This window comes from Hydra viridissima, unplaced genomic scaffold (genome assembly GCF_058129835.1).
Source record: "Hydra viridissima isolate aposymbiotic clone 2 unplaced genomic scaffold, HvirCarnegie_v1 scaffold_15, whole genome shotgun sequence".
Lineage (NCBI taxonomy): Eukaryota > Metazoa > Cnidaria > Hydrozoa > Anthoathecata > Hydridae > Hydra > Hydra viridissima.
The window spans coordinates 5,589,372-5,601,304 of record NW_028324314.1 but is presented as its reverse complement, the minus strand read 5'-3'; the positions used below and the strand labels follow the sequence as shown (position 1 = coordinate 5,601,304).

The window sequence follows — 11,933 nt, the reverse complement described above, 5'->3', positions numbered from 1 at the left end:
AGTAAAGTGTGCAATTTTTTTTCTTTCAATCATCTACTTAAAACTTTAGTTAGCGAATTGCTAGTCACAAAAATATTTATTTTAATCATTCTTTAAAATCAATGAAGATAAATTTTTGAAGATAAAGTTTATATGATGATGTTAAAATAATAACTAAAAGCAGTTATAAATAATTTCGCTGGAACAGAAATTATTAAACGATATAAAAATAAACATTTTATAATTGTTCGTTTTTCGTTTGGTTAGTATTTACAATTTGCTGTTTTCATAGATCAAATTCATCAATAGATTTATCTTTATTTTTAATCTGATATGATGGATAAAAAAAAAACCCAAAAAGCATGGTGACTTTAGTTCAAAATTTAAACATAATAGTTATCATCTAAAAGTGCAAGATTTGAAAGGTGTCGTTGATAGTGCTAATTATCATTAGTGTGCACATAAAAATTCGTAATTTCAGGGAATATCTTTTGGTCTTTTAATTTTTTAACATTAAGGTGTGATGTGGGTCAAAGTAGCCCCGTTTTTAGGCATACTTAAGTAATTTTTATATAACGAATGGTTATAAAAACAAAATTTCAGAGAACTCCTTCGAAACTTAAATGAGTCAGTTTGAGAAGGAAAGATTCAAGTTTCAGATTTTGACGAACAAAAAGTAAATCCAAGTAAAAAAAAGATAAAACCAAACATTTGTAGTAGAAATGTGACGTCAAACAATTGAAGCAAAAACACTGCACGGATTATTGCATAATATTGAAATGATGTTAAGAAATAAAACTGGATAATTCATTAGTTTTACAATATAATAGAAGTATATAAGATATAAATACAAAAATAACAAAGAATTTATTTTGCATCATTTGCCATTTTATTAAGGGCACTGCCAGCCTTGAACCATTCAATTTGCCCCTGGTTTAATGTATGTAAAAGATTGATTGTTTCGCGAGAACCATCAGAGTGTTTCACAACACATTTGACAGGCTAAAAATCAAATTATACAAAGTTTGTCTGTAAGAATAATACCCAATCCAATACTATTGAAAATGAAAACTTTTATGACCATTAGAAGTTTGAACGAAACACAAAATTTTGAATAAGAAAATATCACAACTTTGTTATTGTAATATCGCGAGGTTAGAATTATTTTGTTCTATCTCCAAGTTTAAATGTTGGGAGAAAGTTTTTGATTTTTTCTAAAAGAAAAAATTGTTTAATTTTTTCTAAAAGAAAAAATTGTTTAAAGTTTTAGCTTTTATTTTTAAAGAAATAATAACTTATGCTTTAATTAATTCATGTTTAAGCAAATTATTTAGAAAAAAAATTAAACAATAATGCGTATTTTAAAAGTTATTATTACTAACTAAAATTAATAACTCATTTTCTCCCAACTTTTAAAATTGGAGATAGAACAAAATAATTCTAACCTCGCGATATATAAAAAATATATATAATATATATAAAGTAATATAAGAAGTAATATATAAAATAATATCAAAATTTGAATAGAGTTTGTCTAAAGAATATGTTAATACATCTAAAAAGGGTTTCTAGGTATAAAAAGGGTTTCTAGGTATAAAAAGGGTTTCTAGGTATAAAAAGGGTTTCTAGGTATAAGTGTATTAGAGCATGAGGAATTTTTCTGTAGAATGACAGAAAAATTCCTTGTGCTCTATTACACTTATACCTAGAAACAGTCTTATAGCAAACTTATAATCAATAAAGAGTTGAGAAAATATTGAACTCACTTTTCCAGGTGTTATATCAGATAAACCAATCAGCGATATTCTATCACTCGGTTTTATTTTATCATAATCTGAGGCATTTTCGAAGGTCAATGGAAGCATTCCTACAAGAAAATCACATTCATAATGATTGCACTTCTTAAAATTAAAATTGAACACATTACTCACACAGAGTTAAACTTGTTAAACACACACAGAGTTAAACTTAAACAGCACAAGTAAATAAAAAAAAAAGAAAAAAGAAAATACCTTGCTTCTTGAGATTAGTCTCTAAACAATGAAAACAGATTTATCATACACTTCATTTAATAAAATAAAGTTTATAAATATATAAAAAATATATAAAATTTTTTTTCATCAGTCTTACCATGAATGCGGGCAAAACTTTTAACAATAATTGCTTTTCCACCCAAATGTCTAGGTTCAAGGGCAGCATGCTCTCTACTGCTGCCCTCACCATAGTTTTCATCTCCAATAACAACCCAACTTATCCCAGCAGCCTTAACAGAAACAGCTTAAAATATTTTTTGTGTTGATGTTTAAAATACACAAAACTCTAAATTTAAAAGAGGATCACTTTATTGAATGAATCATGAAAAATCCTTAAAATATTATTTAAAAAATAAATTGATATGCTAAAAATAAATATGCTAAAAAAAACTTTCTTTAAGAGCTTTTTACCTTATAACTTCGTGCAGTATCTGGCACAGTGCCATATTTTCCAGTCAATTGATTTTTAACTTTATTTGGCTCACCATTTTCTTCATTAATAGCCCTAACAAAGAAAACAACTACAAATTGGATATTTTAAAGTAAACCAGTTTTCTCTAAAGAAATTTTGAACTTTATGTTTACCCAATAAGCATGTTGTTTGAAATATTGTCCAGATGTCCTCTGTATTTTAACCATGGGCCAGCCATACTTATATGATCTGTTGTGCACTTTCCTTTAGCCTTAAAATAAACAAAAAAAAAAAAAAAAAAAAGAACTCTAACAATCTTATAGCTCAAACATTTAAAAATGTTCTGTTGTCTTAGCCTTAATTGAAACACTGGGATGTTTTATAGCTCTGTTTTTATTAATTGCTCTAAGTACAATTAAAACTTTATGGTAAACAAAGATGAATATCACTCCAAATAAAGGTTCTAATGTCATGGCCAGGGAATCACCAAACATAAATCCAATTGAATTTGTGGTCTATTATTAACACTAGGTTGCAAAATTGTGACTATGCAAAAAACAAAGCTGCTTGAATCCATCATTAACATATGGTTCCACAGTATAGTAGTCCAAAATATGCCAGACTATGTTTCATCAATCATACTTGCTAAGGGAAGATTTATTAGATTTTGGTGTTGTCTGTTAATAAGAATCCACAATTAAGTGAGATTTTGTTGATTTTTATGGCTGATTCTAATAATTTGTTTATTATTGCAGATCAAACAGTTAAGTGTCATAGATCAAACATTTATTGATGTCATAGAACATTTAGTACTATAGATCAAAATTTAATGTCATAGATAAAACATTTTAAATAATATTTCAAAGCAATGTCTAGATATTTGTTAAAAAAATTTAAAACTTCTTGTTCCCACCCTGTACATCAGTTAAAAAACATTAAATTACTTTGTTCAGTTAAAAATTGAAAGTTGACTTTTTTTTCAACTCCAAAAAGTTAAAATAATATACCATATAAATCAGTATGTAAATAATTCTAACAAATACCTTTATTAAAATTGGTACATCAATTAAGTCTTTGCCATCAAAGGGTTGAAATGGTGATAAAAGTTGTAATCTATCACTTTTTGGGTCAACCACAACTGTAAGATTTGAAGCATTATTTGGAGGAGATTGATATGTGTCCTGACCAGGATCAAAACCTTTTACAGGTAGTTCTTCTCCAAAAGGACTTTTTAATTTGAACTTTTTACCATCTGAGCCTGTGAGCTCATCAGTAAGCGGATTGAAGGTGAGATCACCTGCAATCGCAAGTGCAGTGACTAATTCTGGTGATGTAACAAATGCATGTGTATTAATGTTAGCATCATTCCTTCCAGTGAAGTTGCGATTGTATGATGATACAATAGTGTTCTTAGAGCCTTTAGGTACATCTTTCCTGTAGATTTGAAAAACAAATTTAGATATTTTTCTTGTAAATCATATATTTCCATAAAAACATACACAAAACATGAATTGTAAAACATCATGAAAAGATAATTGCATATAGAGATATTAAAAATATCAAAACATAAGAACTAGCTACTCTACTACCTGTCCCATTGACCAATACAAGGACCACATGCATTTGCTAAAACAACACCACCTAATTCTCTTAGTGTTTGTGCAATTCCATCACGCTCAATTGTAGCACGAATTTGCTCAGATCCAGGAGTAATGGTAAATATAGACCTGAGAAAGGACAAAGAAGGTATATAAAAAAAGGTAAATTCAAAAACATGTTAAACAGAACATACAAAATACAGCAGTCATTACTTAGCTTTCAGTCCATGACTAAGAGCTTGTTTAGCAATACTGGCAGATCTTCCCATATCTTCATAACTACTATTTGTGCAACTGCCAATTAAACCTAAATCAATTTTATAACAAGGTAAAATAAATGTTTTAACCATCAGGTATGTGCAAAATTTTGGATTGAACCTTTTAAAAAATGGATTTGCAGCCCCTTATAACGAAAAGCAACTGTATAATGAAATACAGTCCATTTTAGATTTATTTTTTATTTGAAACTAATTTAGATTTGAAACTAAGATTTAAATATTTTATGCACTTGCTAAAAAGCATAATTTTTTGTTTCAAGCTATTTCATTCTTAGACACTTTAAAATGAATAGTACTTACATGTGAACAACATTAAGCGGATAAACTATATGTAAAATTATTTTGGTATTAAACTCACCAACTTTAATTTCTGTTGGCCATCCATTAGTTTTTGCATGTTGAGCAAGCTTAGAGATAGGATGTGCAAGATCAGGTGTAAATGGTCCATTGACATGAGGCTCTAACTAAACCAAATGATTTTAAAAACTTTACGCTTAATAATTTGATAAACTTTAAATTAATTTTCTCACACAAAAGACTTTTGCTCAACAAAAGTAATTTAGTGTTTAAACATAACTTTAACATTCACAGTAGTATGCAATGCTGTAACTTCATTTTAATGCACCACCTATGTACCACCTAAATAGCAGCCTATGTAGATCTGTCATTTTGGAAACTTGGAAAAATTAAATAGCAGCTAAATGAGCTTAATATAAATTTTGTCTTACTGTTGATAAGTCAATTTCAAGATATTGGTCATACTCAGCTCCAGCATCAGCCTGCAACAACCCTTGGTACTTTTGGGCAAGCGATGCTATTTCTTTACGACCAGTAGCATTTAAGTAATGCGTCATGCGTTCATTAAAAGGGAAAATAGAAGTTGTTGCTCCTATTTCTGCACCCATATTACAAATAGTTCCCATTCCTAGTAATAAAAATAATAATGAATGCAATAAAAAAAACTTAAAGTAAAATTTTTTTCAAAATTTGCAAATAGCATACCTGTGCATGATATTGAGTTTACACCAGGGCCATGATATTCAATAATAGCTCCTGTACCACCTTTGACTGTAAGAATATCAGCTACTTTTAGAATAACATCTTTAGGAGAAGTCCAACCACTTAATTTACCAGTTAACTTAACACCAATTATCTAAAACACATCTACATGAATTAAAAAAAAAACAACAAAAAGTTCACTTGAAAAAAAAAAGATACTTTTGTAGTTTTATATTACTTTTGGACATTTTAATTCCCAAGGAATTCCAGCCATAACATCTACAGCATCAGCACCACCAACACCAATAGTTACACCTCCCAAACCACCACCATTCACAGTATGACTATCTGTACCAATCAGTAGGATACCGGGAAAAGCATAATTTTCAAGGATAATCTATTAATAATGATTTCATTTCATTTAATAAAATAAAAGAATGAAAAAATAATAATAAGAGAGAGAGAGAGAGGAGTATGATATATTACACAAACATACTTGATGAATAATGCCAGATCCAGGTTTCCAGAAGCCAACACCATACTTTTTACTTGCTGATGATAGAAAATCATATACTTCTTTATTGATGTCCTTAAATATATAAAAATACTTCTTGATTGAGGTCCTTAAATGTATTATTATGTATGAGTATATTAAATATCTAATGGGAAAAACTCAAAATATGAATCATAGACAATTTTTGGGCATTTTTTTATTAAAATAAATATCATGTAAGATATTTACCATATGTAAGATATGCGCTATCACTTTTTTTTTGCATATTGAGATTGCTTGATTGTAGAAATTACACTCATTTTTAAAAACACTTCAATAGAAAGACTTAAACAATTGCAACTTATGTACTTTTGTTTTACTATAATGAAAACTGGGGGAAAAAATACTATTTTTCACTATTTTGTTTTACCAGAAAACTCAACATCAACATAATTTATATTAAAAACTGGAATATTATTTTAAATTAATTTGAACTCTGGATGAAAAACATTTAACTATGAATATTTAATATATTTAATTATACTGAAAACAATTGTTTGTTCAAAACAAGTTAAAGAAATAGTACTTTTTAAGAGCTTGTTTATAGCTGCTATTTGCACAAACTGATCTCTTTATGACAGGACAAATTTTAAAATTCTTCTTACAAAATAAGCTTTTTTTTTCATTTGTAAAAATGTTAAACTGTTTTCAAGTTCTTTGAAACACGGCATTAATTTGAAAATTTAAGTAGCTTTTTAAGATCTCGTTTTTTTTTTATTTTTTTTTTTTTAAAAAAAAAAAAAAAAAAAAGAAAGGCTAGTTACTTTAGAATAACTTAATTCAAAAGAACTCCTTCCGGTAATCATGATTAAACTTTGATATATAATAACTAAGCAAAAAATTAATAAAAAATTAAGAACCTTAGCTCGAGCTAAATCTTTGTCTCCTCCCAGTTGAGCTTCAATTAAATGATCACAATGAATGGTAGAAGGAACTGCTACTTTTGGTAAACCACTTGAGATAAACTGTAACATAGCCATTTGTGCAGTGGCATCTTGCATAGCTACACGGTCAGGTCGCAACTTCAAATATGACACTCCACGTTTAACATCCTTTGAGACACAAGTGATTTTTAAAAATGTGTTTATATAGAAATCTCAACTTAGTGACTAAGAAAAAAATTATGATTATAACTAATTGGAACAAAGAAAATCTTTCTCATTTTAGGTTACATATAGATTACTTTCATATAGGAATTAACATATCAGTAGAAAACATATTATTAAAGTTTCACACTGGATTTGACGTAATGTAGCAATCCATTAAAATTTTTGCAATAAAGTGACACCTAATTTATTATTCTTTAAAAAAAAAAAAACAGGTATTTACATGTCAATAATTGACTAATTAAGTAAGTTTAAGTTTAATTGAGAAATATATAAGTTATTAAATGCTTTTAAATATATTTTTCTATGAGTTCATGAGTTAAAAAGTTTGATAGTTAAGTTATCAGAAACTTTTCCCTTGGCATGATGTACATAAAAGAAAACAGGTTTCATAATTAAAAGATGATAATAACATAGATGTTATTTTTAAACTTAGTTCAATTTGTAGACTTTTAATTTACATTAAAATTCTAATACCTTTCTTAAATACTTTTTAAGTATACAATTTAAAAGAACTTAAAAAAAAATAAATTCATTTCAAAATTGCCCTAACTTCATGCTTAAAATATTTTTATAAATTTACGCTGATTTAATATAACATGATCCTGGAAGGATAGTTTGTTTATATAAAAGATTTTTACCAATTCTTAAAAAGCTTACTTGAACAAAATTTCCTTGTGTAATACATCTTTAGAAATTAATTAAGTTTCTTTTTAGAAATTAAATAAATAATAAATATGCTGCAATATTTCATTACCTTACACACATATATTTAAACAGATACCTTACTAAATATCTAAACAAATAATTTTACACACTTGATTTTTAGGGTCATCCAGATGACTGTAAAGAACCTTTTCAGCTGTAGTGAGTGGCCTTTTTAATCTAAAAATAGTAGGGATAAAAGCAATGTGTCAATAGCAAAATTAACTCAACCTACTACTATTAGTTATAAGTGGATTTTGTAAACCTCTATGTACACCTAGTATCCTCCCAGGTCAAAACCTTATCTTAAAAAAAATTTCTTTCTATACTAGGTTTCAATCCCTCAAACATTTAACACAAAAATATGTGCCCCTTTTTCAAAATCTAAAATCCTTATATGTCCAAAAATTTTTTATATAAAATTTTAAAAAACAATAATGAATGAACAGAAAATGGACAAATATGTAAAACAAAAACTCACCATGCAGACTACATAGGTGAAAATATATCTCTACCACAAAATTTATGGAAAATATAGTTAGATTTGGCACCCCTTATAGTTTAGTGGAAGACAGTATAAAACAGTATAGTTGTATAAGTAAGCCAATAGAACAGTAATTATAAACTTTTTTTTTAAAAAAATAATAGTAAAATATATTAAACCTATTCATTTTTGTTAAATTGAAAGTCATAAAAATAGCTTCAAACCAGATTTTATCGTTTCTTTAGAATAAACTACTTGAAATGTTTCATGACATGAATTTTAAGCTGACTTATTGGGTGAATTTCTGTATATTTAAAGAAGTTTTAGCATCACTTTTTTTATTTCTTTATTAATTAATCAGAACTTAATATATTTATGTTTTTAATAAGACAATTAATCATAAACTTAGAAACTGCATTTAGATTTTTTAATTGTTAAAGTCAGATAAAATACTTAGAAAAATTAAATTTGAAATTGGTTAGAAATGAAATTCAATTATCTTACAGTACACAATTAAATTATCTTAAAGTACACAACTTTGGAACACAAAACATCCTTCTGGTTATTTGAAAAGATCACTGGCATATACTAAAATATTTCTGAGTAAAAGGGTTTGTTTTTTAGTTTTCAACATAAATAAATATTCTAAGATAAAAAAAATAAAGATTTTAATATTTTCATTTTTATACTCAAACTAAAGCAAACCATAGAATTTTATTTGACAAAAAAAAAGGGTTATTATGTGCTTTTTATGACAAATGAAATAATAATAGAGATATAAAAAAGGAAAACATGAAATATCTGGCCGCATTTTGAAAGATATTCCAGTGAAAGCTGCCATAAAACAAAAACTTAAAAATTAGGTTGATATTAAAAGAAGATTAGGGGGTAAGTATTTTCTCACTTATATTGAAACTAAAATCATAAGCCTAAACCATCTTAGCATATCAAAAGATAGAGTTGCCATTTTTTAAAAAATACAAACGAAGAGAAATTTCAAAAGAAAGTAATTCAACTTCAGAAAAAAGTTAGTAAAATTATCAAAAGCTTGAGACATAGCTAACAGTTTTTATAAAACAATGTTTGATATAAAGATTTGATCACAAAAGCAAGTTTTGTCAATAATATTGGTGTTATATTTTTATATGTAAATTATAAACTTTTTAATCATGGTTAAATCACATCAGTTTAGAAGTTTCTAGAAAGCATTGAATGTAAACTCTCAAATGTAATGGATACCACCAATGTTTCTTTTCCATGTATCATAGAAACACTTTGTCTTTTTCTATTTTTATTTATTTATTTATTTGGAATAAAAGAATTTTTAAAATCTTTTAACCAAATTATAATTTTACTGTAATATTTTTTTTATTTTAAATTTACTGTAAATTTAAATAACACTTCAGTAAATTTATGTGATCAAAATTAGCTCCAGAGTTGACAAAGCACAAGCTCTATAACTTGCATTTCTTACATCTTTAATGAAAATAAACCAAATAAAGTAAAAACCAACCTGTCCTTCACTATTTTAAGGTTGTTGTTAAGCTTCTCATAAGGCAAGTATATATCTGCATCAAACTTACTGATAGGAACCTTATAAATAAATATAAAAAAAGCCATTTACTATTTTCTAATAGCTATTAATATTATAAACTATTCTAGTGTTTTTTTAAGATTTCAAATCAACTTTGTTTAAATATACTTAAACGCTTTGGAACTCCAAAGTAAAAAAAGAATGTTTATAAATAGAAATTCAAAATTTAAATACTCTACAAACCTTTTGAGAGGCTCCTCTTGCCAGTATTTTGACATTTTGAAGCTCCTTGAAAACTCTCTTGAAAAAATTAAAAAATACTAATAGTTTTTAAAGAACAAAACTTAGCTCTAAAAACAAGCAATTACACAACACAAAATTTCCTAAAAATTCACCATTAGGATAATTAATACATTTAAAAAAAAAAAAAAAAGGCACGCAAATTCTGTTATGTTGCTTGCTGCATAACCCTTGTGTTTAGAATCGGATGTAGATAGAATAGAAGGTAGAAACTAACAAGAAGTATAAAATCTTGTGCTATTGCACATAGATATATTTTAAGACAACTTCTTTTTGCATCTTAATTAAAACAAAAAGCTAGACTATGCTCCTTTATTATTCCCATAATTACCTGTGATCTTGTACTTAATAAACGTAACATCTCTATTGTCAGTCAGAAAGCACCAAGAACATAGAGAGATGCTTCAAAAAAGGTAACGAGAACCCTGTTGTGCTGATGAATCTTGTCGATGAACCAAGCGAGTGGTTTGATTGGCCAGATTTTTGACATAAAATAAGCCGTTGATCCAAAAGTATACATTAGGAAGTGCAAATTTATACATGGCTTGAACATTTTAACTACCGTGATGCTTTAAAATACTAATTATGGTTCTATTTGTGCTATTTAGAAAAAATCTAATGAAATTTTTAAATCAGGTACTTTTACACTAAATTGAGAAAATTTCAAACTTTTTCTATGAGCATTTTAAATTAAAATTTTAGATGTTGATCTCTAGTCATGACCTGCATGCATGTATGCTAGCATGTTAACATGTATTTAAAAATGTGTTGATACAAGTATTTAGGCATATACTTACATAAAAGTCTCCGAAAAAATGGCCAAAATCTCTGTATATTAAAGCCAATAGGCTTTGGGCAGACGCACACTTCTCCATTATTCGTTGTTATATGATCCGATCATTCGTTTTAACACCTAACAGTTTTGTAGAAGGAAACTTAGTTGTGCTAAATGCCATTCTATGACTTTTTTTATATTTATAACAATAACATAAAACAGTTCATTGATCATTATTTTAACTTTTTTTTTGTCCATTCCTTTTCAACTTCTTTTTAATAATTTTATCTGTAGAAACAAATTTTTTTAAAAAACAAAAACATACAGTTAATATACCTAACTTTCATTGAACCATAAGAAGAAATTAAAAAAAAGTTGTTTCCAAGTACTGTTAAAGAAGAATTAGTCCCAGTACCTGAATTGCAACTTGAACTTTAATAACTTTTGATAAACTCTTTATTAAACTGTGGTAATGAGATAATTAATGTGGTTCAAAAAAAAACTACAGCAATCGGTGAGAAAACTCCAGCTATAACTCCGGCGTTTAAACAGCTAAAATATAATTTTAATAATGAGATTAGCAGAAGATTGATGCAGGTTTTGCCGTCTCTCATTTCACCGTCTAATACCATGGACGTATAAGAGATGAACGTGCAACTGATTGTTTTACATCAAAGAGGCTGCAGAAATCAGCTAGCCATGCGAGTTTCCGACAAACTAAATTTTCACCCGTCAACATCAAAAACTACTAAAATCGCTGTCAAGATCTGGTTTCATTCAACTCCTTGGTCACCAGGTTTCACTTTGTGTATTTTTTTAGTTTTTTTTCCGATAAGTCACTATTTTTTGCCTCGACTACTCTATAAGCTCCATAATATATATTCTCTTATGCATTATTTTTTTAGTTGGTGCATTTTCTCATGGGCTTTTTTACAATTCATTTGATAAAGCAAAACCTTTTAAAAAGTTTTTTAAATTTGTAATTATCTTTCAAAATGCGGCCAGATATTTCATGTTTTTGTTTTTTACATCTCTATTACTATTTCATTTGTCATAAAAAGCACATAATAACCCTTTTTTTTTTTGTCAAATAAAATTTAGTTTATATAAAGCTGGTAAATCATGTTATCTTAACATCAAATACTTAGTTATTCTTTGCCATAAATTGGCTTTGCTA

The 11,933-nt window shown here is 27.3% G+C and overlaps 1 protein-coding gene across 1 annotated transcript; it reads right to left on the bottom strand.

The window, feature by feature from the left end:
• Positions 1-740: 740 nt before the first annotated feature.
• Positions 741-10,472, bottom strand: LOC149878365 (putative aconitate hydratase, mitochondrial). The gene is made up of 19 exons (XM_090073433.1): positions 10,313-10,472; positions 9,925-9,981; positions 9,661-9,740; positions 7,777-7,843; positions 6,713-6,904; positions 5,796-5,888; positions 5,538-5,696; positions 5,303-5,453; positions 5,029-5,225; positions 4,659-4,764; positions 4,236-4,329; positions 4,014-4,151; positions 3,468-3,858; positions 2,598-2,695; positions 2,424-2,517; positions 2,110-2,242; positions 1,992-2,012; positions 1,746-1,846; positions 741-981 (listed from the first exon to the last, which is right to left on the bottom strand). The coding sequence occupies exons 1-19, from the start codon at positions 10,340-10,342 to the stop codon at positions 847-849; spliced, it is 2,337 nt and encodes a 778-aa protein (XP_089929559.1). The 5' UTR covers positions 10,343-10,472; the 3' UTR covers positions 741-846.
• Between the last annotated feature and the right edge of the window lie 1,461 nt (positions 10,473-11,933).

What these genes read in the sequence shown, in the direction of transcription:
- LOC149878365 (XM_090073433.1), bottom strand. Translation starts at nt 10,342, where the DNA reads ATGTTACGTTTATTAAGTACAAGATCACAG. An exon ending in TATTAAGTACAAGATCACAG is followed by an intron (nt 9,982 to 10,312) that starts GTAATTATGGGA and finishes AATTTTTTCAAG; the next exon opens with AGAGTTTTCAAGGAGCTTCA. An exon ending in AGTCATGGACTGAAAGCTAA is followed by an intron (nt 4,152 to 4,235) that starts GTAATGACTGCT and finishes GTCCTTTCTCAG; the next exon opens with GTCTATATTTACCATTACTC.